Source organism: Dermacentor silvarum, chromosome 3 (genome assembly GCF_013339745.2).
Source record: "Dermacentor silvarum isolate Dsil-2018 chromosome 3, BIME_Dsil_1.4, whole genome shotgun sequence".
NCBI lineage: Eukaryota > Metazoa > Arthropoda > Arachnida > Ixodida > Ixodidae > Dermacentor > Dermacentor silvarum.
Window position 1 is genome coordinate 128,934,411 of NC_051156.1, and position 27,794 is coordinate 128,962,204.

At 43.5% G+C, this 27,794-nt stretch overlaps 3 protein-coding genes across 3 annotated transcripts in view; all 3 read right to left on the bottom strand.

The window, feature by feature from the left end:
* Positions 1-27,794, bottom strand: part of LOC119445778 (glutathione S-transferase 1-like) — a 603,258-nt gene that overhangs the window by 509,720 nt on the left and 65,744 nt on the right. The gene's annotated exons all lie outside the window — the stretch shown is intronic.
* Positions 1,112-13,813, bottom strand: LOC119444013 (glutathione S-transferase 1). The gene is made up of 5 exons (XM_037708546.2): positions 13,540-13,813; positions 10,841-10,899; positions 10,108-10,249; positions 7,140-7,313; positions 1,112-1,359 (listed from the first exon to the last, which is right to left on the bottom strand). Exons 1-5 carry the CDS (start codon positions 13,678-13,680, stop codon positions 1,219-1,221), a joined length of 657 nt encoding a protein of 218 aa, XP_037564474.1. The 5' UTR covers positions 13,681-13,813; the 3' UTR covers positions 1,112-1,218.
* The window catches only part of LOC119445779 (glutathione S-transferase 1-1-like), a 36,421-nt gene continuing 26,914 nt past the window's right edge, over positions 18,288-27,794 (bottom strand). The window contains exons 3-5 of the mRNA XM_037710056.2: positions 25,291-25,432; positions 23,420-23,590; positions 18,288-18,530 (exon numbers count right to left, since the gene is read on the bottom strand). Coding sequence (XP_037565984.1) covers positions 18,393-18,530; positions 23,420-23,590; positions 25,291-25,432 — 451 coding nt within the window. The 3' untranslated portion in view covers positions 18,288-18,392. The remainder of the gene's footprint in view (positions 18,531-23,419; positions 23,591-25,290; positions 25,433-27,794) is intronic.

Below are 27,794 nucleotides of genomic sequence, written 5' to 3' on the forward strand. Positions count from 1 at the left end.
CAGAGAGAACAATATTATTGCTTAACAAACATAGTAGAACCTTTTTGTTTCATCACTGGCTCTTTGTCATTCGAATGAGCGCCGCATAAAAAGAATGCGATGAATCATTGTGAAAATATCGTTTCCCGCAAACTGGGATGTTGAGACGGAAAGAATGGACCGAACAAGACTTAAAAAAGTGTTTTGTTCGCCTTGTGGTGAAAAACATGTTGTCAATACTATCTAAAATTATCTCAATCGGGGAAAAGACTAATTTTACCAACACACTAGTCGCCCAATGTAACGGGAAATAAAATTTAGAACACTTATCGACGAAAACAGCAGGACGGCACCCACGCTGGTACAATCGTCTCGTAGGTTCCTTGAACTACTCATTCCGGCTAAATCACAGCCTGGGTGAACTAAAGATTGAATGCTTCAATAATAACTACGATCGTCAAATGAATGTGTAAATGTATACAAGTGATATCCTAGGCTGACTATAGGTTCCAGCGTGCTCGCATGCATAAGCACTGGGTGCTTCGTCTGCCTCACTGCTGGAGGAAACTGCAGGGACGTCGAGTTAAATCACTTCAGAGCACCTACAAGACGATAGTAATGTTTTCACGTCATAGTATGCATAGACCACGTCTACCCAATAACACCTACCAGGAACTGCATTCCTGATATAAGCACAAAGCATTCGCTTAAGCCAGCATGGCGACGAAATCAGAGAGCTTATAAAGAGTGCCAGTGCTTACCCCATTGGCCGCAGACTGGATGACACGTGTGTACATGTTGTCCAAAGTCCAGTCAGTTTAAATTGCAAAGCATACGGTTTAACGTTGCTCATCCTAGGCACTCATTCAGAAAACACCGCGTCAGCTAAACTTGCTCTAAGAAAAAGTGTTGACCAATTGTGACAGTAAACATAAAGTCAGTCTAGGCGGCCGAATCACGATAGCTTCCTTCATTGAACATATGCGCATTTCAACACAGAGACGGATGCGTAAATAACCCGCCTATATATTGACAAGTGAGTTACCTCTATGGAATATCTCCTGGAAATGAAACACATGCACCGTGTGGGCCGATGACTTTATTTATTTTTATTTTCAGTCCTCTACACATATCCGGCTGAATTCATTCCCACTTAAGAAAGACTTTCCCACCGCTATCCATCTGCTTTTCTCCGCTTTCATTTCCGGAAATAGTCACTTGCTTTATTTTTGTTCAGAATTACTGAAGAGTTGACCAGAATCTGGAACGGTCGTCAATATGGGGCCGCAGAAGTTCCTCGAAATAAGGCATCTTCGCTGTCACACGGTCGTAGTAGGCGGCCACATTGGGATACTTTGATCTGTCGAAGATATCCTTGAGCTGCAGAATACAATAAATTGAACAAATGAAATCACCCGCGATAGTATCATACTTCAATATGATTAGTCTTTGCCGCCCTCCAGTTAACAAAACCGCTTTCCATGAGCACAACATCGAATATTGCTCGATGGTAACTGAAATATATTCCAAACACGCACGTACGATGACGAACAATAGTAACAAAGTGACCGTGACATTTTAGTTGGTTTGAAGTTAGTACTTAAACGCTTTTTTTATTCCACTTTACTATTGGCCAATCCCTCATAGTACATGTGTATGAGGGCAAACAAACAGACGATAACGAAACACACAAACTATAGCACACTCATACAGGTTAGCATTTTTATGCTACCTTCAACTGGTCACTTCTCTTAATCTCAAAGGTTCATATTCGGAGGTACTATTGATCTAAAACGGAGTGACAGCGCTCTCTTAAAGTTTAGTCACGTTTAGTGAGGGGCGGGAGCCCCGGAAACGGCCATCGGCAGCACCTTCGCCAAGAGTTCAACCGCAGGTCCGTCAAATATGCGCATATCATTTTTATTATTAACAATCCTTCGTTTCCCTATTCTGTATATTCCAATTAATCTACGCTTGACAAGTACTGGGGAATGGCTGAGAAACACGAGGTAAACGCTTGTTAAATGCGAAATGTAAAAATGAATATGTATTTAATACGTGTAGAGAACGAAGTGACTGCGCGTCCATCGGTTACGATTGCTTGGTGGGACTTTTTTTATTATATTGTATTTAGGAGATGTTGTCGCCTCTAATTGGCGCCGGCTACTCGTTTTCACAAAGAGATGTATCTACTCGTAAAATAATTACCCTGCATGCATGAAATCTAAACGCCGACTCCAAATCACAATAACACAAAGACCAGTCACATATGTACACTAATGCCATACTGAAACTGAAAGTCAACCCAGAACACAGCAATTCAAAAGTTCAGTGGCATAGGCACACTAAAATAAACAGAAAGTTTGGCCGACTTCTTTATTAGAACACCGTGTCCCCTGCCTTGTCAGCGTGGTGATGGCACTCGCGTTCTTCTGCTCTCAACAATGCGCACAACATTTACAGTGTTCAGCCTGTGGTATAGGACGAGAACGCCGGAAATGCTCATAGATAAGGTGACGACACATCACTACCTGTTGACGGCGCTCCCATTTCTAAATGACAGTGCATCACAACGGCTCGTGCATAAAGGAACTATTATTGGGTTGGGCGCTCAGAAACGTGCAGCTCAGACAAGAGCGCCTGATATCGACTAGATGAACCCGCAGCAGTTTTTCATAGTGTCCTGAATACCCTATGGAAATACTAGTGGAAGAGGGTGTTTAAACGCACTGATTGATTTATTTTCCAGCACAAATTGTAAATGGGTTCTGGACAGAAAACGTTTTGCGAAGAAACGTTGGTAGAGATGCGCCTGGTGATACCGCCTGATGATATGAAGTTGCGCCGAAAATGCTGCGAATTATTTGTGGCGCGTCCCCGCATTCCCACGTGGGACACTGCGATGTTCTATCCCTGAATGAGCCGAAGCCGTCATAGGAGCCTACAGCCAAGCACTGAAATGCAGCAAAACTGATGTAGTCTCTGCATCAAATGGAAGGGCCGGCTGCTGAGCAGAGAAATTGTTTTAATTAAACTGACAAAATTCATGATTAGGAAATAAAATTACGCAAATGGAAACGTCACAACATTTTTTCAGTGCACTTGACGGATGTTACAGACAACCGGTTCACTGTACCTATAACAAAATTTAAATTTTGTTATACAGTTCTCTTGGAGCAGAAAACCCAACGCATTAATTCCAACGGCACACTTCCTACAGATCTGGTTCCTTGGCTGCCGCTGCTTTTTGTTGTTATCTATGCCAGGTTACACAAGACGCGGACAAATCACTGTACACCTAGCTGCTTCACTGACCGACGGTTCTCTGAAAATTGATGATAGAGAAATCGGAACTAATTATCATGTAGTCGACGTGTTAGCCACGTGAAGCTTTCTTTTCGGCCTTTGGCCGATTTTATGGGTAGCTGGAATGTGCAGAGGGGGGTGCGTACGGTGAGGAGGCACAGAGGTGTGGTGCTCAGAAGATGAAGGCGAGAAGATAGGTTGTACAGCGCGCCAACTTGTTGATGCAGGCGAAGACCTCGTGAGGCTCCGGGGGCGGACCGTTGACAACGCGTACGTAGGGAGCATGATGCGCTGGCGCCCAGTTGGATGCGGCGGGATAGCAGACGCGAAAGCGTCGCTTACACCGATTCTTACCGTGTGCGGGATCTGCATCACGTCTTAGAGCTTTCGACGAACGGATGTACGAGATTCGACTGAGCTTGAAACGTCGAGCATGCCTATGATTCACTCAATTATTTCGTGGCGACCTTTCGCAGCAAAGCATTATACAAAATGCTCTCAGCAAGGACATGCAAGAAAATTGATTTTCGGTTCAAATATCCTGCAAAATAAGGCAACTGTAATAAAATAAACCTATTATTGTTGATACTAACAAATCACTGGGACATATGCAGTAGTTACATTATGAAATTTTAAATAAAAACATGTTTGTTGGTATTGTGAGATGCGCGAAGTGATAAGCTAACTTCATCCTCATCATCAGCCTATATTTAGGTCCACTGCAGGACGAAGACCTCTCCCTCCGATCTCCAAATACCCTGTCTTGCGCTAGCTGATTCCAACTTCGCCGGCAAATTTCCTAACTTCATCACCCCACTTAAGTTTCAACCATCCTCTAGTGCGATTCCCTTCCCTTGGCACCCATTCCGTAACTATTATGTCCGCCCGTTACCTATTCTACGCATTAAATGGCCTGCCCAGCTTAATTTCTTTTGTCTTAATGTTAGCTAGAATACCAGCTATCCCCCTTTGGTCTCTGATCAACACAGCTCTCTTCTTCTCTCTTAACGTTAGGCATAACACTTTTCACTCCATCTCTCTTTGTGCGACCGTTAACTTGTTCTCGATCTTCTTTGTTAACCTCCGAATTTCTGTCCCGTATGTTAGCACCGGTAGAATGCAACGATTGTAAACTTTTCTATTAAACGACAGGGGTAAGCTCCCAGTCAGTATTTGGCAATGCGTGCCGTATGCACTCAGACGTAATTTTATTCTTCTGTGAATTGCCTTATCATACGGAAAGCTAACTGATAAGTAACTTAGGAGTTTAAAACTGGCCAATTGGTATCACCTTTGTAATAAGGCTTCATTTAAGTGCCTTGTGCCACTTGGCCATACAATAATTTCTGGATGGTGGGTCCCCTAGGCACGAAGGCCACATCACCTGCAACAAAGTCGGAAGCTCCACTTCCTCCACATGCCGGAGGCGCAGCTACTGCCCAACTGGTTGGCATTCACGTGGCGCGGGGGCGCGTGTTCATTGGTGCAATTACTGAACACCAGGCGCGCCTCGCCCCTCTCCACAGATCTCGCACTGCGAACATGCCTCGACCAAAGGTGAGCGTGGCTTCGACGACATGCGCCCGAACAGCCAAGGATAGACACCGCTACCCTAATGTAAATGAAGAAGCTCCCATACGCTCAAAGAAAGTGACACTATAAATACAGATGCCCGGTCAGCTTCGGATACAGTGGATTCCATGGGACACTATTTCCGCTCACATACAAGCTGACACCGCCGCCCACAGTGAGCTGCCACAAGCTGTGGAAGCATCTTTCCTAAGTGACCCCTAGGGTGATTTCATCCACCGCAAGAAGATTCTCCGCCGCACCACACGTGATTTAATTCCACCGTGTGGTTCAAACATCCCAGGCGGCCTTACACGCCAGGAGGAGGTGGTGTTGCGGAGACTCCGTGTGGGGCTGGCACTTACACCATCGGTCACCTATGCCTGGCCACAACGCCTCCATGGACCATTTGCGGATACCTGCCCATATTGCCCTGCTCGAGCGTCCGCGCCTACAATAAAACGCCTGTTTTGGACATGCCCTGGTCTAAACCAGATACGACGGCGCTACCTGCAAACAGTGGGCCTTCATCCCACGCAACCAAAAGACTATGATTCTCTGCTCTATGGAAACAACCATCGAGGACTATTGATGTTCATTACCGATACCGGCCTACATTTCTATATTTAATAGTTTATGCCGTTGGGCGAACTTTCGAAATAAACAAATAAAAAAATAAATGCTTCGAACCAGGATATCTTTCGGGCGTTATTCTTTTAAACGCGACAGCGTTAAGGGACCCCTGTCACAGAAAATCCGGCTTCGGTGGCATGCGTGGCGGAGAAAATAATCCCGAACCACCCCGACCGCTCAGGCCCTCCACATGGCGCAAGGGGTTAGTGAGCAAAAAGGTAAATTCTCAAAGTAAAATCCATCATAAAAATTGTAAAGTATGTCTTAACTACAACCTAACCACAAGATAGCGTCGGATTTTAATTTGAATGTACGAGAACGAAGCCTGGTAAGCAGCCAGGGCTCTTTGAATGCGATCGTGTTCCACTCTTAAAGGCGAAGCTTAAGCGTCCTCCAATTCTGATAGTACGCGGCTCAAGCAAGTTTATAGGTGCGAAGCACTTTATGCGTTCAGGCTGTCGGTATCTCCTATCGCAATAGTCGTATTCATAGTCACGGTAAGCAAGCGTTCGTCGTCGTCTTCCACGGCTGTCTGCGTTGCACCTCATCATTCCACCGTAGAATTTAACTTCTCTTCTGTCGTCGTAATGGGCAGGCTGCGTTTACGGGGTTATGAGCCATTGCTTAAGGCAGTATAAGCACATTAGCGGTGCATCACTGCACGCTTCGCACCTCCCCAGATTTCACGTCAGTGGAGTTGCATTTCGCTCAATGGGTCATTTGACACTTACGCTTAAAATATAATTCACCGCTCAAACCAAGCCTACGACTTAACTCCTGCTAACTGTAATCACTAATAAAAACTAAAACAGCAAGAAAGGCGTCCATAATGGTCAATTCTTTTTTTACTTAGTGACTTGGTAATGCCACCCACCGGATGCACCTGTGTTTTTTTCAGGCTACTACAGAAAAGTGGCAGGTGAACTTTCATTTCATCTTCCTTCATTAAAACATTGAATAAACTTTTCAACAAACAAAAGCATCAAGACCAATCGCTGCGCATAGCTTCTTCAATAAAATGTCAGAAAGCACGAAGACAAGGTGTCACCGACGCAACTCCATGCTTAAAATCTTGATGAAAGAGGTGACAGTGAAAAATTGACAGACAATTTTCTGAAACCATCTTGGCGGGGCAAGTGAAAGCACGTCTTGAAGGCAACAAATTCTCATTTAGTCTTAATTTGTGCAGCTATCGCTACCGTAAAAATAGGTGTACGTTAAATCTGCGTCGTATCGTATACTGCGTATCTCTTGATTGTATGTACTGCGCGGACAGCTTGTTTAACTAGGTAAAGGGACAACTTTTCTGCATAGAAAAGTAAAGTTTATGTTTCTCAGTGGTACTGCAGGGCTTCTATTTTAAATATTGAACGCTTCAGACAAAGACAACACTTTTTTACGTTGTACTTTTCCTAGGCCATATTACATCCACCTACCCTACCTGTCTAAGCCTTACATAAGACAACTTTATTTTTTTTTTCTTTATTTTGCTCACAGCATACTTAACAGCATAGTAAAGCGGAATAATAAAAAATGAGCGTGTCCTAGCCACGACACCAATGAATAGGCCTTGCTATAGAAGTTACACTGCTGCACATAGGCGAAATGGTTCTTTATCGAAGCGTAATATCATGGTACTGCAGACTGCTTACCGGAACAATGCAGGCTAGGAGCGAAATCAGGCGAATATCCGCTAGTGTCAGGTCATCGCAAGCCACAAAAGTTGTTTTGTCGCGAATAACTTGCTGGAAAGCCTTCAAGACACCTTCCTCAAATTCCTTGAAGCTCTCAGCACTCGGCTTCTTGTTGGTTCTGTACGATGGTATCTACACAAAAAATGAAAAAAAAAACAGAAAGCATCAAACTTTCTGTGAAAGAAACCTTTGGCACCTCCCATTGTTACTTTCACAAAATTCCAGGAGCAATGTGCTGGTCATATACTGAACGGTCTAGAATGCAATGGTGTGTATTAGATGTTGATTAGTGAAACCATATTAAAGGAACAGCAAATCACATGTCCCTGGAGCTATCTGCTTTGATGTAAATGCGGCTTGTTAAAAATACGGTGCGCAACTCCTGATATTAGTAGAAAGCCACTGTGTAGCACATTCTGTTCTATCCTAACTGTCTCTACAGAAACCATTCCACATCGTTTTGTCCTTAACTAATTCCTGTGAATGATGAAGCATGCCTGAGTGCTTAGACAAACAGAATTTCAAGTCTAAGAGGCAATTTTCTAATTCATTTTATTTTACACTTGAGGTGCCTCTTCATGATAGAGAGCGAAAATCTTTCAGATTAGCCAGTTTCTTTGATACTCGTAGCCGAAATACTTGCATCAAGAGGACCCTGCTTTCAATCAAATATATTCATTGAAGGAACGAAAATTTCTAAGGAACTTCTACTCTCTGGATGCGTACTGAACTTCTTGAGAATTTAGCCGCTGCAGGCTCCCTAATTTATTCTTCAACAGTAATGATAAAAACATTTGGAAACTACCTAGTTGCGCTTTGTTATTTCTTGGGCATGTAATGTACGCTCATTCGATTAGGTGTAACTTAATAACGGCAGGTGGATCTTTAGATACTACGTAACGTATAATCTAGGCGAGCACATACGCAGAAAATGCCATAGCAGTATAGCATACTGCTATGCAGTGTACCATAGCAGTATGCCATAGCATAGTTAGCATGTGTCGTCTCGAGAGCAGCGTGCATGTGCGTCACAGGTGACCTTGCACACTCTACTTTATCAAAGTAACGTTTATATGCTACAGTAACCGCCGCGCGGGTACTATCTTGAAAGCGATCTGCGATGTGATAGTGTCTAGATGCGACGAGTGCTGATAGCTTCATGCGCGCTGTGTTCTCGCCGCTTAGTTCGCGTTGAAGCGAGAAGCAGCACGAAGGTCAATTCTCTCTCTGCTGCTGCCGCTTTACCTTACCCGTTGTTTTGTCAGCGTGTGTCCGCGCTGATTGAGTGAGATATGTGCACGTTTTCCTGTGCCCCCGTGGCACCATACTTGTTAATTTAGTTAGTAAGCGAATGTTTACGAGTTTATACGGCCGATAAAAGTATCACCCTTACTTCGTAAAGCTGCCTTCTAATGTGCTATCGCAATCGATGCTTCGCCCTTCGGGCGAAACTGCCACTTTTTTTGTCTGACCTCTTTCGCAGTACCAAGTACCAAAGTTGTCTACCGTATTGGGCCACCAGGTGTGTGCGGGCGACTGCCCCGCTGTGCGGAGTGTTCCCAAGAAGACGACTGGCTGCTAACTGCTGTCTGTCCGAGCAGGCAGCTTGGTTTACTTTGTTTGTGCCGCTAGGTATGTGCCGGAACAGATAAGGCGCCACTGCGTATGTAATATTAGCATGTGCGCATTCTTAGCCAATCACCTAGATTGGATACGCCAAGTTGACACAAGGGGTATGAAGCGTTAAGCGTATTAAACTGAGAACACCCCATACGCAACAGACACCGCCGCGTCGAACGCGGCCACTCGGTGAATAGCCATTGCTAGAAAGTTGCAGACAGGTTACAGGATGCTGTTGCGACGGAGTATCAGCAGGGGTGTATCGATGAAAACAACATATGCTGTTTTGTAGTATCATGCATTCAGCATCGTGACTGGCACTTCGTGCATCTGCTGATGTCCCCATAAAGTTTCGTGATTCACGGATGGCAGGGGGATACAGTACCCTTTATTATAATCATAATAAAAATTCAAGGGGCACTTAGTTATCCCTAGGTGGATCAATGCGAAAGCGTTGCGACCACCAAAGGTCAAGGGTTCGACTCTCACTAAACGTCGTGGGTTCGACTGTCATTAAAGGTTGTAGGTTCGAGTGCCTTAATTAACTCTATCCTAATCACCTATTCCTTAGTTAACCTTGCCTTAACATCAACGGTCAGGGTGCGACTCCCACCAATGGCCGTGGATTTGGGTGCCGTTATGAACTCTAGCTTAATTAAACCTGCCTTAATTAACTTTGCCTTACCTAACGTCACGAACTGTCTCAATTGGCTCACCTGATCTCACTTGACTTTTTGACCATCGTGGCCACGCCAGCGCCGACTATGCCGGATTTTTTGCCTCATGAGCCATATATTGTTTTCACATTAATAATCATCATTACATATAAAGCATATCATCACCTGTTACACATCAATCACAAGAAAGATCGATAATCGCACTCCTATGGCAAAGCACCTGAAACTTTGTATGCGCCGTCTATTTTTTGTCTACAATTTCTCATTGTGCTGCAATATTGTGCAAACGGGGACAAAAATTGAGGCGATCGTTTGTGCTAGCACTCAGTAGAAGGCGTTGCGCAATGCCTATGAGAGGCAAATTATTTCTAGCATTCCACAAATGGTGCGATCATACGAGCTTTCAGTAACAAAACGTTGAGGTGGCGAAATAAATAAGTGAACCTGCGAAATGTGATATGGAACGACTATAAAACCATCCTCCTCAGCTGCAGATTACCCTACAGCATGAAATGTTTTATCTATATGGCGCCCTGTAGATGAAAAAAAATCTAGTTATTCGAGAGTTTGGCCTCTACCAGCTGAGTATAGCGGAAAGTGCCCGTCAAAGTTTCAGCAATAAAACTTACCGAAAATGCCGAGAACTTGGGCTGAATGTGTGTCGACACAACGGAAAGGACTTGGTCTACGCGTGCCCGCTTTTGCACATCTTTGGGGTAGAGCTCCGAGGTAGGCGCGTACTTGTTCACCAGATAGTAAGCGATGGCAGAGCTGCAGTTCATAAAAGGCGAGTGGAGAATTTGATTGAATTTCGACTCTATGCGTGCTCCTTGTATCATAAGCCACTTAGGCTTAAGGCCCACGTTCTAACACAAACCTCAAAAGGGAGCCGCTTGTAATTGTGTGTTTTTGTTTATGCCTTTCCTCTAGTCTACAGAATTTTATGGCGACTTAGACGGGTAAATGGCGCCTTGCGTGCTTGTATCCCATTCCACGGAAGTACAAGCAGTTCAATGGGTGACTTCTTCAAATCAATTAAGTGCAAATTAGAGGTAAATGGTGGAGGCTAGTCTATTGGCGATCGTCGGGCATGTGTCTCCGTCCTAAGGCGCTTGCCAGACGGCTATTGCAGTCAACCGCCACAGAAACAACTGCATGAGTCCCTGAACAGTTTTCCATCCCGTACCATTATGAAGAGAATTCACAGCACAGAGCAGAAGAGGATAGAATAGCACAATCGCACAGTACGCCATATAAGTCCTCTCTAATAGCTTCTCCACAAACACCGTTCATTTCAACTCCCATTCCTACTCGTGCCCTTGCATAACAGCTCATAAAATGTGTGGGTCTTCTCGAGCTTACCTTTCGTAGAGGATGAATCCGGAATCGTTTATAGTCGGGACCTTTTGAAATGGGTTGACCTAGAATAGAGGAGAAAATTATCTAGTGTGCACAGTTATACATCAGCATTTAGAATTATGTTTTTTACCATCCAAGGGAGCTCGTTCGAGTTAATAACGGCAAACAAGCTTAGTCATATGCGTGTCAGGTCAACTTCTGTAGCATTCTTGAAAGATGAATTTAAGTATCTTGCCCGGTTTTGGGGCAAATACGGGAGCATGCTTTAATTGCGATAGCATTTTTTGCCACTTTAGGTGTTTTGATCTATCTATCTATCTATCTATCTATCTATCTATCTATCTATCTATCTATCTATCTATCTATCTATCTATCTATTATCTCTATCTATCTGCCACGACCCAGATAGTCGAAGTCGTTTACCAGCTTGGGTCACTAGGTACGTGCTCGTGGTTGTAGACAGTTTTAGTTTAGCGTTACGCATTACGTACGTAACGAAATAGCGTTGTCGTCACTGCGCATGCTCTGAACGTTATTCGGTTTCTGTCGTTTACGTGCGCTATGATAACGTACGTTATTTGGGGAGTTTAACGTTCGTAATGTTTACGGACGCTAAGAAATAGCGTTGCCGAACAAGGCGGCATCCGCGGGTCCGGCTTCAGTGTGAATTCTCGTGATGGCTGCGCTCTCACTCGCGTAGATCGCCAGTAACTACAGAAATGAGCTTTCGCTTTCTCTAAACTCACCTTAAACGTTAGTTATGAGTACATAGCGCCTCCGATTTCCAAGAACTTTCGGTGATTCCGGCACTGGTAGGCTTAACGAGACGCGTCCGCATAGGAACAACAGGATGGTTGTTACTGGATTTTCTTGGCTTGGATACGTTTGGCACGAAGCACCAGACGGCGCCCCGTTTTATAAGTCTTCCTCGCGTTTGCGTTCCTCTAAGCTAAACTAATGTTTTGAAAGGACGCGCACCATAACGTCCCACAAAGGTGCTTACGTTTCGCGTACGTAAGGCGACAAACACTATTTTAAAATTGTCTAGTGATGCCACCGTGGTTCCCCTATCATCGTCATTCGAGCTTAGCCATCTGACTCTCATCATGCCATCATGTTCAAACCTTAAACGTCAAACCTATGCTCCAACTTGTCTTATAGCTTGGTCCACAAGACATGTGCTTGTGGTCATCATGCCATTGTGGTCGCTGTATCATCGTCATTCCAGCTCTGTCATTTCATTCTTGTCCGGCCATCGTCGTCACACAGTGGTCGTCACGCCATCATCCCACTGTTGTCTTGCTGTTGTTAGGCCTTCAAACAATCGTCGTCACCCATTCGCTGTCATATATTCGTCTGGATGCCGCCGTGGTTGTTACATCGCCATTCTAAATTCATCATCCGACTGTCATCGTGACATAGTCGCCATGCCATCGTCATCACGCCATTGTCACTATACAGACTTTGTAAGAAAATATTTCCACGCCATTGTCATGATACCCTTGGTATGTCATCGTCGCCATGGCGGCGTCGTCATACAGTCGTCTTCACGCATTCGTTGTCATACCGTCGCGGTGATGCCGTCGCGGTGATTTAATATTCGTCATTTTAATATCGTTATGCCGTCTTCGATACGCCATCATCGCCACATACTCGTCGTCATCCCAGTGTGCTCATTTCGTCGTGGTCACGCTATCGTCGTTACAGCATCGTCATTTCATAATCGCCATCTCATTGCTATCATCATCATCATCATCATCATACCACATTTGCCTTTGCATCAGCGCCATTCGCCATTCCTGCTTCGTCATTTCATCGTCGCCACTGCGTCGTCGTCATTCAATCGTGCCCACGAGTTACCTCGGCAAGCGAGTGCTATAGCAAGGGAGGCCGATTCCAGAGAAAGCACACGTCGCACGCAGCCGAATCAACAGAAATCCCGGAATTACCACTACGCATTTTAAATAAACGTGGCTTCGGCAATACGTGGTGTCGCTACATTGCGTGAATGCTAATCGCCTGACCGATAGGGAGATCCATTCTGCCGTAATTGTTTTAACGTGACAGTTGATTTATGCATTGACGACTTCATATTAGGCACACTGAGCGTAACATATCAAGTTTGACGAAAGAGAATTCGTATAACATTGAGTGCGCGATTTCCCCTTCAGAAATGCGCTCAAAAATCGTTTTGTGCGCCGATATAACGTTTAATATAAAGCTGTGATAAGCAGTGAGAGAAGCATACGGATGCACGCGAAGATCGTGAACTTAAGGCAACAACAGATCGCGCGTCGGAATCACAATAAATTTCCACAGTATCTCAATTTGTTTTATGTGACTCTGAGCTGGATGTCGTAATTCAAGTTGGCGACAAATATTAAAAAAAGAAACAGAGGTAAATGACCTCCATTTAAAACGGCTCCGCCTGGCTTGCCGTATTGTGCAACACTTGCTTGTTGATGATGTTTATATAGGAGCCCAAGTAATTATACGAATAAGATAACTGAACAAAAGAAAGTAGCCATGAATTCGGTGCATGCGACACTCCACAATTTCCTGATTCCTGTTCAACTGGAATACCAGTTTGGCATCGATGCCCAGAACAGATAATTTTCCCATATTTGTTCTCTAATCTATCGTCTAATTTTTCGCATTTACCATCATATTACCATTATAATTTCAAAAGAAGTTCTGCATACCTTGGTGAACTCTGGTGCCTCGTGTTCTCGCTTCAAAAAGTCCAGTTCCTTAAGAGTAAGTTCAACGCCAATGTGTTTTGCAACCATTTGCACGAATGTGCAAGGCGCGCTACCCTGGAACAAATACAATTCTACCGGCATATTGACCTGTTACTGTTTTGGACTGCACTACGATCTCACTCCTCTGAGCTAATAGAACGAATCCAGCAATGAGTCTGTCTTTAAACGGTAGATTACTTGCCGCCCAGCTGCCCTCTAGAAGTGATGTGAAGCAACGACTGCTCGCCACGTGTCACTCCATAATGGCTCAGACTATACCTACGTTTCCAAAAACAAAATTAAAAAAATGCACACGCCAGGTGTTCTTTATGTATGTTAAGTCGTACTTTTTGCTTTAGTAAATTTTCTACATCTGCCGTGAGTTCTTTGCACTGCCTGTTTCCTCTACAGCTGTTCAGGGGACCAATCTTTTTATAGAGCATGTTTCATTTTCGTTCCATGTTTGCCCGTAGCGTTTTTCTTACGTTTCAGCAAACTACGAATGTGACATCATTGCGGCTCGCCATTAAACCCTCTTGAATAACTAAATCACCCCTGCACCACATGTCTATGTCACGTAAGATCGGAATTTACCGAATAGTGCTTGAGCTACCAACAAACTGCTTTGATGACTAAGGCTCCAAAATCCTGCCAGCCACTGGCGGATTTAGAGATAGATACCCGCCGCCACCTTCCCTTCCCCATGGCCACGTTACGACAGTCGTAGTTCTCATACACCACACGTTCTTGGTATGTTCGTTGTACAGAAAAGACGTGTAATTACATATTGAACACACACAGAGCCCATCACTTGCCCTTGTTTATGCTGCCTTGAATGCGGCCCTTCTCCCAGATTCCATTTCTACCTGGCATTGGGCTATGGCTGAGTAAAAACTCTATTAAGGTATCGTGTGCTTGCTAGCAGTAAATATATGGTGAGTTTTACTTCGGTTGTCCTTCAACTGAAACTATGGGGGATGGAAAATTCTAACCCATGTCAAGAAGTTTGTTTCTGGATACTGCAAATGACTATTCGATCATTGAGAAATTAGTATATTTATTTACTCAAGTTAGGCTTTGCAAATTAAGAATAACGTAAACAAACCAATACCTATGACATTTGCAAATAAGAAACACTTCGTTATTTTGTACTTTTCTCACTTCGCCACTATAAAGCTTTTATCACAAAGAGTCAGCAATCCCGGTCTCGTCGTTTGAAATGGATGGTTTTCCGACAGCAAGGAGCGAAACTTTGTGACATGCGTCAACAACTTAAATATTTTTAAGCAAGGTTTTCACCAAAGGTACCCGCCGAATCTGCAAAGAAAACATTAAAAATAGCTACCACGGAACGAAACCTAACAGCTAATTCATTGTGGTGCCCGCTTCAGAATACTGTCTTCGTCACCGTTCTGCAGCCAGATTAAACAACCGAAACTTGCACAGGCGAAATTCATTAGATTTCAGAATAACTTCTTCGTGGGTGAGTTGGTGTTTACTTAACATGGTACTGAGTAGCGCAAACACTCGAAATAAAAAATAACAGTGAGAGGCGAGAGGAAAGACGAGATAGCGCTCGTCTTAACTTTCCTCTCGCCTCTCACTGTTATCTTTTATTTCGAGTTTTCGCCCTGCTAAGTATCATTACATTTATGTCTAAATGGTATGGTTGACTTCAAACCTTTACTGAATGGCGGAATTTTCTTAGCATATATGCGAGCGCATAAGCACATGTGGTAAAACATAATTATACTGCATAGGACGCTGCTTCAACAGATGCATTTGTAACCTTGTTTTCGCCTAGAAGACGGATGACTGTTGCTTTAAAAATACCTTAATTCAAACATTGATCTAAATTTTCTGGTCTAACTAGTTTGCATACTTTAGTAATATGTTTCACTTTTTCTTTTAACCATGAAAATACCGAATAATTTGGTGCGATATACTCCATCAATTGTATTTTATTTTTATTTTTTATTTATTTATTTACCACAATATCCACAGCGCCCGTAGGCATTGCAGCGGGGTACAATTCACTCTACATCAATGGTTCGATTTCCATGAGTGCTAGGTTTCACCGCGATCCACCCGTTGTGGACACTGGATGATACGAAAAAATACAGGTGGGTGCAAAGGGGTAATTACGCTTTACTGACCCTGTTTGGGTTTCGTGAAGCTGCTTAATTCCGCTGCGTATCATTGGATCATTGCTAGGTATCCGTACACATCTCAGATATGTGTTGAACGTGAGATTTCTATGTTTCAAGTAAGCAAATTATTTGAATCTGGTATAACGTGCTCCGTCTTTACGAAGCAGCTGTTGCGTTAGAATGTATTTTTAACAGGCTGCGGATGTAGCGAAGATATTACCCATGGCAATTAGCAAATTACTAACGGCGCTTTACAGTGAGCAGCCTCGTGAATTCAGCTCGTGGGTACTGTCCAGCATGGCGTTGTTTCGTTTCAGGTTTTTCTTTGAGCGCTTTTTCTATGCGTGAAGCAAAAACAAAAGAAGTCATCGGCATCTTGTTAGTAAATTTTCAGTTCATTTTCCGGCGAGTTGCACAAAACGACTGACACTGGTCATTTTTTAACACTCTACAAATGAACGAAGAACCACTTTCCCTGGTTGTTGGTTGGTAATGGCGTTTCCAACGTAAAACCAACTGATTGGTCAAAACTTGCGATGAGGGTGAGAAGTTTAGCAAATAAGCATATAAGTATCTGTACATCTTCCTACACATGTGGCGGTGCCCGGCAATGTTCTCTGTACAGTTGCGAAAACATACAACAAACTGCATGTAAATATCCTCATCACGAAAGATATTGCCATCAGGCGTATAATTAGTTTATGTAAACGAAGTTATCCCTACCTTCCTCCCCGGCGTTTCGGCATGTTTCTTCGGTCGGTTTTGCGCGCAGCAAACTAAGACGATCCACGAGATTATGTAATCAAAACTAGATCATTCTCAAAAACTGGGTAATCCGTTGTCACTTGGTCGTGTGAACAGGGCGTCATGGTAGCGTGGACGCATGAATGGGAGAGCGGTGCTAAAAGTGAAGCATATAATTATCCGCGTTACTGTCGCTGCATGGGAATGCTTCGTCCGTCAGGCGATACTGCAATAATTTTGGAAAACATCTCAAGCAATGTGCTGAACGAATGGACACTTTCATTTGTAGCAACAGAAGCGATCCTCCTACCTTACAATCTCTTATTAAATATTGCCGTGCCAGGATTTGCTATGTGTAATGAAATACAACAATTACACTGCTATATGATTTACATCCTTAAAAGTTAATAAGGGTGTAAATTGGTCCATAACTCAGACTCTTACACCAATTTTCGGTAGAAGGGTGTGCGTTATGGACCGATATACACAACTTTTCGCTTTTAATGATGAAATTCATTTTACAGTGTAGGATACAATTTCTAACTTTGCGACTACTCTGATATGCGCCACAAACCATAAGAAACGCAGCTCATGGTATGCGCAGTGCAATATCTGGGTTTAAAGTTTGACTATAGTTAACTATATCTGATTTTTTACTATAAAATGATTTATACCACTCTACAACGCACAAGCGAAGCGCCATATTTATAATAGTGCACCATGATCCAGGAGTCTCAGTACGGTTTTCAATCGCAGACATCGCTATAATGGATAATGGCTTTCATTGGCGACATGGAATCATCGCTTCATCATAAGTTAGCATTATTTATTATACAATGCATCTAGGATATCTGCGGTTCTTAGCTGTAGCCTGGTCAAGCTGGCCCTTCTTCGATGCCGGTTATTGCGACGCAAGTAGGAACGGTTACTTTCTGCATCAGAGTTAATGATACTGAGTTCGTAAGTTTCGCGAAGTTTTTTTCGAGGCGTTCGGGAAAATGTCATTTTATAGCAGTCGAGTTAATTTTCAACAGAACAATTATTCGGGACACTTCATGGTATGTGCAGTGCCATACCTGGGTCGCAACATTGACTATAGATAACTATTTCTGTTGTTCTGCTACCCTAGCGTAATGAATGGAAGAAACTGAGTTTCTGATGAGATATTGGTTCAAAAAGTGGTTCTAGTTAAGGAACGCGACATTAGGACAATTATATGCTCTGGCGAACGCTGCTACACTTCGTTAGCTGTAGCGCACGCACAATGTAATGCCTTCATGCAAATCTTCGCATATAGGCTCACTATAGTAACGTCCCATATTTCCTTCTAGAAATTATGGTATGAATCTCTATACAAAAGTCCTAGCGCTGATTTTCCGGCTCAGCAAACAGGGGAGTCTGCCAGGAGCGAAAAAAAAATGCATGCCTGTTCGGGGAGCAGTCATTTCCTGTGTAATGCGGCGCACATCTGCTGCCTCTCGTTGCCTGTTTATCTCAACTGTCTGCCGCTGCAGTGACACAGCTCCAGTGCACGGTTATTTCCGTGCGCTCGAAGCGTGTATGTACTTCGAAAAAAAAATTGTGCGGAATATGGAACATGCCAGATTTGAATCTAGGTATCATGCGTAATCGCTATTAAAAACGAGCTCAGCGTTCCCTGTCATATTGCTCATATTGCCCGGCACATAAACCAGGCCATTTTTTTGCACTCACAAGTAAAGTTTGATGAAAAAATTCAAATGGTTCTACAACGGTCACCTTCAAGCCTACACTAATGGACGAGACGTTTACGTTTTAAGCAAGTTGCGCAGTTCTTGTAGTTTTTATTTTCCAATGACGCCAAAGCAAGCTTTCGAAAATGAAAGGATTGACAGCATAGTCGTGCCACAATCAATTCAGCTGTTTCGTGGCCCATGAAGTTTATTCGTACGTTTCCCACTCCTTGCTGCGCTGCTCGAGCATCCAGCCGCACACCTCGTGGAAACTTGGAACCAGGGCTTGCACCCGCTCGTAGTAGGAAACCAACTTGCTGAACCTAGACTTGTCCACCACAGGAAGCTGAAAATTAGTAACATCGGAATATTTTAGCTGCGCTATTGGCATATCCCACCTGGAAAAAACAGGTAATGAAGTAGCATTTACGGTATCTGAGCAACATACGAAGCTTTATTTTCAAATGCAGAGAGTGTTGGTGCTTTTATTGGCATTGTTTCCTTTCAGAACTATGAAAGTGCGTATTTATATCACGGTGTGTTATAATATTCATGATGGGCGTTCCCAATTTTTTTCATTCCGAACTGTCAACATTCGGGACGCTTGTATCTCATGAATGATGCGGCTATGGTTCTCATAGCTGCTAGCCGAAACTATACCGGCCGTCATCAGCGCACCACGTGCATACAGAATGTTCATGATTGGAAGTGCTAGAATATGCGTTCAAACGCATTAAAACTTTCCAGACAGCGTGAACACTTTGATCGGATGCCTGCTTCACGAAAATCGTGAAACATTTTTAAAGTTGCTATGCATGGTTTTTAGGGCCGTTCAAATAGGGAAATTTCATAATAAAATCTAATATAAATATTACAAAAATGAACAACCTTGAAACTTAGAATATCAGACGGAATATTTTCTTATTCGTAAACTAAATGAAATATAACGTTTACGTAGACTATCATTAGTAGCAGAAAATTGGATACTGGTTTGCGTTATTTAGCACTTGCACGCAATGGCCTTCACAGCTGGGCGTGCGGTAAACTGAGAACGTTTACTGAGAAACTACTGAGAAACTGGTTTAGTTATCTGGTGCACATTGACAATGTCAGTGCTGAAATAAGGGGCAACACTTCACCAAGTGCAGCTAGATTATTTGGTTTAGTGGAATACATACACACCACCGGTTATGCAATGCAATCATGGTGAGACTTACCAAGTACTTTCCCGCTTACCCAAAATCGAAGCAAAACATTTCAGGCTGCCTAAACGCGAGACATGCGTATTTTTAGTGAACCTGAATTCTTAGCTGAACTTGCATCTTCTGCTTGTTCTCATTAACTAGCGCCTCTGTGCAACAGCCACGGCTCTTCTGCACCAAAATGGTTCGCAACAGTCCTCGCTCATAACGATCCTTCTCTCTAAATATTTGTTCACCCGCATACGCATATATCCTAGTAAAAGAAATTGAAAGACAATTCAATTTTTCCACGAAATTTCGAATATTCGCACAAACATAGTTCTTATACATGGTGGCACGAGTGCCATAATGGGAACTGCCTCACACAATCGAAGATTCTGAATGTGTCAAAAGCATTACTTAGAACACTAGAATTCGGAGTTGGAATAATTACCGGATGTTCTCATCGCAGGTACAATACTGGGTTGCGATGTGCCCCTACACACCTGTTCAGCAGCGCAGGGGCACGATCGGACATCTTTGTTCGTTTACGTGTTCTGTTCAGTTGCTGCAAAGTCTCAAAGTGGCAGTAGGCAAAATTTGTGACAACGGGAGGGACAGAGCAGCCAATCTGCAAGAGGCGAAATCCCTGGACGACAAACGACCGGGGAAGTTCGTCGTTTTGGTGACGTCAAAATGACGACACGCTCCTGTCAATAATTTTGCTTACGAGCACGTCGTCCGCTAGGAGCAGAACGGGACGAGAGATATAAAGTTCGAGCGATCACCCGCTCTCTCCGAGAACGGCGTCGCATGGCACATCTCGTAGATTGGATTGGATCCAAATAACGGCTGCGGCTACGGAATGGTTTACCGCTTGCCGATTGGCCACTCTCACCCTCCTGTTCTCCAAAAATTTTGCATACTGCCACTTTGCGACGTCGCAGGAACTGAACAGAACGCGTTACGAAAAAAGATCTCCGATCGCACCCTAGGTCTCTCCTCAGCACAGCTCACCACAGCACACCAACTAACCTTTCTGCAGCTCCAGCAATCATAACATGCACGGCTTTAACGGAACAGATGATAAAAAGTTAGCCGCAAAGCTAAAGGAAACGTGCACTAAGCGATAAATGAAGGTCTGGCCCAGCAAATTCTCATGAGACGGATATTTTTTTTTCTTTTGTTCACATACGCGAGCACCACAAGCAAATGAAGACCACCTATTCGAAACGTTGGAGGCCAAGCTCGCCCTCGGGGACATGGAAGACCAACGACAACTCGTCGCCAGGGCCAAGAGGGCAGCCGAAGCCAGAAGGTTCCTGGACCAAGGAACCTTCCCACCTCAGGGTGATACCGAGCCTCACTCAGGACACTGTTTCAAGAATAAATGTTTTTTTATCTCTCTCTCTTTTGTTGTATGACATTGCGCGTGACATTCCGAATCCGGCTTCATGCAATACGGCAACCGTTATAGATGCTAGGGTTACAAATTTTCGGCCAAATTACTTGCTTCTTGTTTTCTTTTTCTTTGTTTTCCTTCCTCTAAAAACCCTTGGTTAGCTTCACTGAAATACTCCCCTATCAAAATCCATAAATATGCCTGTCAACTCCTAGAAGTTTCTCGTACAACTGTTGCGAAAATCGCGAATATTCCGCAGTAATTTTATTATAACTTTTCCATGCCCAACGTCAGTGCACTAGCGCAATCTTAAGCTACCCCGGCGTGTTACGATGGCTTGCCCGCTGCTCTCTATGTTGTCTTTGTTGCTGCCTCTTGATGTCTTGTCTTTTTTGCCTCTAAGTTGCTTCTCTGTTCTGCACTAGCTTAAACTGTTGAAAATGATGCCACAGTGAACACTTTTTGGCGTGCAAATATATCTGCACGTGCCCCTTTCCTAGCTGAGCTCAAGTTATACAGTGAGCTATAGCTTTGTCCTCCTGGTTCTATACATATTAGTTGTCCCTCTTTTTAGATTCGAGGGGATTGATATCGTTCGACGCGCACACCGCTCATAGAAAAAAAATTCACAAGTGCCAAAGCCATACGCGAGCCTTTCACACCTTCGGTAGTTCCTTTTGCCAGCTTCCTAACAGCGGTTCCTAATGAAAAAGCAAGAACATTATTCGCACAAAAGCTCTCACTCCTTTCCCTCAAAAGCAATGTGCTAGATGCGCCATAGCACGTTGTCACGTGAACGGGTGTCCTTCGGTCCACTTACATAAGCCGACAGCGTCACTTTTCACAAGCTCATCTATCGGCTATGTGAAAGCAAGATATAAATTTTGAGAAAAAAACATCCTAAGAAATTAATGAGACTCAAGTGCAGTTGACAGCTACTAGTGCGATAACTCCTTGGTTTTGTAGAGAAGAGACGTAATGATTCATATAAGAGTTCTGCAGCAACGGGTTACATCCCTTACGACGTGTGTATCTTAAGAGTCCGTGTGTCCAGACACACACACACACACAGACATATATACAGGGTGTCCCACCTGTCACGCACGAAGATTTAAAAGATATGTAAATGCCAAGTAGCTCTACAGAACCAAGCCGTCGCTGGGAGAAACTCAGATAATTATTTTACGTTCCAGCTAATTGAATTATTATGAATAATTAATTATTCAATTTCGAAAGTATTATAATTATTGAAAGAGTCCATGACAAAATTGTAGAGACACTTGAAAAACTTCCGATATAGCTTTCTGTGGCTTAATATGTGCTACATAAAAGTGTTTTTCCATGCCTGACAAAAGCCCGCGAATGCACGCGATGGTGCAGCGCGACTAGCCGATCGAGGCACTCTGCGTGTATTCGCGGGCTTCTTTCACGCTCGGAAAAACTCTTTTATGTTGCACCTATTGAGCCACACAAAACTGCATCGGGAGTTTTCGATGTTGATCTACAATTTTCTTATTGACACTTTTCGTCTAATTATATTATTTTAGAAGTTGATTAAATAGTTAGGCCTTATTAGGCTCAGTATCTCCAAGTATCTAATAATCTGAGTATCTCCAAGCGACTGCAAACAACATTACCTTGGTTCTGTCCAGCTACGTGGTATTTGCATATTTATAAATGTTGGCGCGTGATAGTTGCGACACCCTGTAGATATGTACATAGCGAAAACGATTTCACAACCCTAGTGTATAAATATATATGGCCACATACGCAGTCGCGTTTTGCATGTGCATTTATAGAAATTCGCAGGCATCTTGGACAGAGCGGGTGCAACTGTGCATATGTAGAACGCTCTGGAAGGACGCCGAGCGGAGCGGTAACGCACTCGAGCGGGCGCTCGCACTTTTACAAGCGCAACGTCTAATCTATAAAGCAAGGGTGCCAGGAATTTGATGCAAAGCAGCCTATTATTAAGAGGCGCATTGACGTCATGATTAAATGCGCACTTCTACGCACGTTCTTTCGGGGGACGAAGCTTTTAATTTACGATGGCGATCAGAAGGTCCTTGCCCCTATTTTTTAAGCCGAATTATGGCTCTAAAATGCGAAGTCAACATATCCATTCCCAGCGGTGTACCTTTCTTGGACCGGGCCCGGCCTTTCTGCGGGTAGCTCCGCGACACGGTGCCTGAGTTCAGTTGTTGAAGATGGCGGTTTTGCTTCACACGTTCACGGTGTACGAGCAACGAAGTGTGATTCGTTTTCTAAGGGGCAAAAGACGAACGCCCATCGAAATCGGCGGGGAAATGTAAGGTACATAGAATAGTACATATATATGCAATTACGTGTACCTACCTTATTTTTGCTAATAAAAAAATTGGAGCAAAGACTTTCTGATTCGCGCTCGTACATCGGGCAGAAGTCATGACAGATGACTATCCAAACTGCGTTTTCTTTGTTTTTACTCGATGCTTTTCAATAACAGCCATATGTATACCAGACACACGACAAAAGCAATGTTCACTCCGACAAGAATACTTTCCATTAAAAGAGCACATGGAAACGTATGTCGTTTCCGTTATTCGTTCATGGCACATGTTGCAGTGGGCTGAAAGCCGGCATGATGGCGGTTATTTCATGTCATATACTCACGGGCACGAAGCATGACATGATGGAGACCAGCCGGATGTCAGCCACTGTGAGTGTGTCACCGACAGCGAACGTTTTATCGCTGACCAGCTGTTCCAACGGACAGAGGACGGTTGCCTCGAATGTTCTGAGATCGTCTCCTGTCAACTTTTTGCGTTTGACGATACTGCCTCGCTGCAAAGGGCAGCAACAAAAAAAAAAGTATATCAAGCTTTCGAAAGACAGTGCGGCCTTTATCTGCCATCTATATTAATATCCAGTGGTTATTTTTTTCATGGGACTGTGAGCGCAAAATACTTTTTTGTTTGCTCATAATACTTGAAATAAGCGCTTTCTTAGGGGGGTCATTATATGAAGATGTTTGTTTCTTTGGAACGCTTTTCAGTTTCTTTAGTGATTCACCACATGAGATTATTCAAGAATTGACCTTCATTGGCGAGATCAATATTTGGTCGACTTTTGTGTCATCATTTTGGGAAGCCGGCGCTAACGGACGGGAACACTGCAAAGTAAGTCAAAAATAAGACAGGATTCTCATTGTGTGTCTGTTTCTACAATAGGCGTTTTGAGTTGCGAATGAGCTATGCGTATTCCGTTTGCCTTAATGTCTTTGTGTCCTATCCGCCAGCGCTGCTTTTCAACGACGACGTGAATAACGTGTTGCATTAGTATGCAAGGAAGTTTTGTCTCCTCGCACCGCGTAATATACACTGCAAACCTATTGAACCGACTGAAATTAATGCGACAGCATCTTACGAAGTGTTCGGATCTATTCCGCCGTAACCAGTCCCAACGCAAGTTTATTATATTATTTCTACTCCGCTCTTACTGCTATAGAAGAGCCGTGCTTTCATAATAATTCAAAGCTTTTTTCTTAGCAAGTCGTCACCGGGGCTTGTGAGATTATGTCGGGAAAAGCAAAAGATCAGTTTTGCAAAGCCTTTTGTGTACGTCACTATATAAAGTATGGTATCCGTGGCTAGAAACTGAGCCTATGCCGTCGTGCTGCGAATGCGACGGCAGTGGCCCCTCAGCCATTGTGTCATGAGCAAAAGAAGCTCGTGACACAATGCAAACCGGATTACAATAATCACAAAATCCCACTCATGCTTTGGTTATTATGCCAATTGTAACACCAAAAAAAAGTTTATCTGTTACACATACTATGCAACCATACTAAGAAACAGATAATGAAGCCAGATGATGCACAGATAATTTTCATCAGCTGTGAGCCACATGCACATCTTCCGCGTTAGGCTAGCGTGCCCTACAAATTATCATACTACGTTTTATCGGCCAGTCACCTGCGTCTAATCTCGCCTACGACGTGACGCCTGCGTTTGCAAGGGTGTAGAACGCGGCCGTTCACGGTGCTGGATAAAACTATCAGGGCTGATGTTTGTACATACACGAGCGAGTGGGCGGCATCACAGCCGCTGCAATAGCTGAAATGGTAAAGCAAAACACGCGACGCGTAATGCAGAAGATGTGAGTACCGACTCCCACTTGCAGGTAGTTATCTTTTCATCCACTTTCGAATTAACTCATGTCTTTTTCATTCTCCTCTGCATGAAAGGAAGGATGATTCGCTAAAAGGGAAATAATAGTTTCACTAATTTCGTGAAGCTACTAATTTGACAGCTTCACGAAGTGAATTCCTCCTCCACACGACGTTTCCCCTCTTGTTATTATATATGCATTTCAAATAAACATATTTAATTTCTCCTCTGTTTCTTTTGGCTTCATTGGTTCTTCGAATGGTTTCGACTAACAAAACAATGCAGCCCCACGGACCACCCTCATTCCTTTCGGTCATATATACTTAAACAGTCTCGCACAGCCTGTGCAACTCGTTGCCATGTCACCACACTCACGATGTAGGATGACGCAACTGGCTGCACAAAGCTTGACACGGTACCCAGGATCTGATCCACACGAGCGCGCTTCTCGACCTCCCTCGGGTAGAGCGGCGACGTCGGAGCATACTTGTTGAGCAAGTAGTAGCAGATTGCAGAACTGAAAACAGGGGATACAGAGAAAACAGTAGCGGTTGGGAACTCGGTTCGTTGAATGCGAGATGAATATTAATCTCTCAACCTTGTTCACGAGCGTCTTGTTTTCTTCAAAACTTGTCAGTTATCGACTCGACAGAAAAAAGAAGACGAAAGCATAAAGGCGCACAAACAAAATAATTTTATCTGCGCAGATTTCTGGTATTTCTGCTGGACATAGCAAAAGATTGATACCAGCGTGTACATAAATAGGAAGATAATTAGACAGCCAGTTCACCCAAGGGACTGAATTTAAAACTTTTTCGGTGGTACGATTACGTACGAGTGCCCTCAAAACAGTTTTCATCCTACATTAAAGCGGATTAGGTTCTCGTTAAAGGAGCGAATGGCCTAGAAGCCAATACTTAGAGCAGGTACTCATTTTTTTTTGTTTTCACATACCGCAGTATACTCGGCAAAGGCGTGAGCTTTTATAGGGATATTAAATCTGGCAAGAGGTGTGCCTACAGTGTCCATAAAGGTAACTCATAAATAACGCATTGGTGCTACCAGAATTACGAAGGCAGAAAAGTCAACTAAAAATTGCAATTGCAAAAACAGGTGTAAGAAATAAAACAAGCAACCCAACTACCTTATTGCTATACTATATCACTAAAAATGAAACAACGTACAACAGCGCGTAATTAGGAACCAGAAAAATTGGAAGTGCTTAATGCTCGGACCTGAGGCACAGGATGTAGAAGAAATGGGTTTGTCAATAAATTTCACCAATCTTTGAAACTCGAGCAAAGCACACGTCAGTCATCATGAAGCATTAATCTGTAGGATGTAGAGAGAACTGCAGCATCATTACGACCACATCAACAGATTCAAGTGCCTATGTCGTCGTGAGCTCAGGAGCAATATGTCATAAAAAGGCACTAGCAAATGGCAACAGACACCCTATACGCGCGATATGGTGCTAGCTGTACTTATTTCTCTGCAAGGTATTTCTACAGCATAATGTTGAAACACTACTACTAACACGTAGCACCAGACAGAATTTGTTCATGAGAGCATCCAAGGTATTTCATCGTGTTGGGCTGCTCAACATGAGAATCCCGGCTACGGCGGCCGCATTTCGATGGGGGCGAAATGCGAAAACGCCCGTGTACTTAGATTTAGGTGCACGTTAAAAAACCCCTGGTGGTCCAAATTTCCGGAGTCCCCCACTACGGCGTGCCTCATATTCAGATGGTGGTTTTGGCACCTGAAACCCAATATTTTAAGGTGTTCCATCGAGAGCAAATAACCAAATTGGTTGTGAAATGAGTTATATCCTCGTATATGACCAAGTTGATAATGATGTTCACGTAGACTCGCGGACAAGTTTGGCGCGATCTGTAGTATTTTGTAATGACAATGCCCTATGACCCTTTTTATAAATTCTTTATATTACATGCTTGTGCTGGGCTAAGTTTTAACTATGAAGAAATGCAAGGCCACGAGAGGGAAGGGCGAAAGCCCAGGTCGAAACCCAGATGTGTTAAATGTGAATTGTTAGATCTGAGCCCAGCACAAATATGAACGTGCTCCTACTTTCCCGTTCATGACTTTACTGAAGTTCCTAGCACCCCAGGAGCCGGTCATCACTTTACATTTGGCGTACTTTTTCTTTTAACGCAGTGTTATGGTACCAGTTTATGTAATCACTTTGTTTACTGGAAACGTGAGCTAGAAGACGACTGGACTGCACGGCCGACGACATTGTATATGACAGGTTTTTGTTTTCTAACCACTTTAACGCATTTTGTGCAAGCCACCGTATTCTACACTGATACCCCAAGAATGTTATGCACCATTTCTAGATATCAACGAAGGATAAAAAGCCTAGCGTTTTAATACATCAAACGTTTTAGATTAAAGGCGGACTGTCACGTATTCAGGTAAGGATATTGGTAAAATTATGGGATAAGCTCAATTTATGCAACACATCCAATCAAGCAGCTGCAACAGCGCATTGTAATGGAATCTTACTCTAGTTCACCGTGCCTGTCCGTGAATGTAAGGGTTTACATCGGAACGCCGGCCAAAAATAACTTGCGAATATGACCCCGCAGTGAACGGAACGCAAGCGACAACGCTGAATTTTTTTTCTATAGAACCCGCGTGCGATAAAAGCTTTTCATGGTAACGTCTTTGAAGACATTCAATATTGGTTCGAACGCGTAACTACATTCAGTTGCCTCGTGCGCTCCGTCCTGCACCCTCGCATCAAATATCAAGCGCAGTTCTAAAGATAGGCTGCTCGACAGCGTGACAAACTTGATGTTATCAACAGAAGTGCCATGAGAGCAATTACGACCCTCCCTCGTCTAATACATATA

What these genes read in the sequence shown, in the direction of transcription:
- LOC119444013 (XM_037708546.2), bottom strand. Translation starts at nt 13,680, where the DNA reads ATGCCGGTAGAATTGTATTTGTTCCAGGGTAGCGCGCCTTGCACATTC. An exon ending in AGGCACCAGAGTTCACCAAG is followed by an intron (nt 10,900 to 13,539) that starts GTATGCAGAACT and finishes CCTCTATTCTAG; the next exon opens with GTCAACCCATTTCAAAAGGT. An exon ending in CCAAGTTCTCGGCATTTTCG is followed by an intron (nt 7,314 to 10,107) that starts GTAAGTTTTATT and finishes TTTTTTGTGTAG; the next exon opens with ATACCATCGTACAGAACCAA.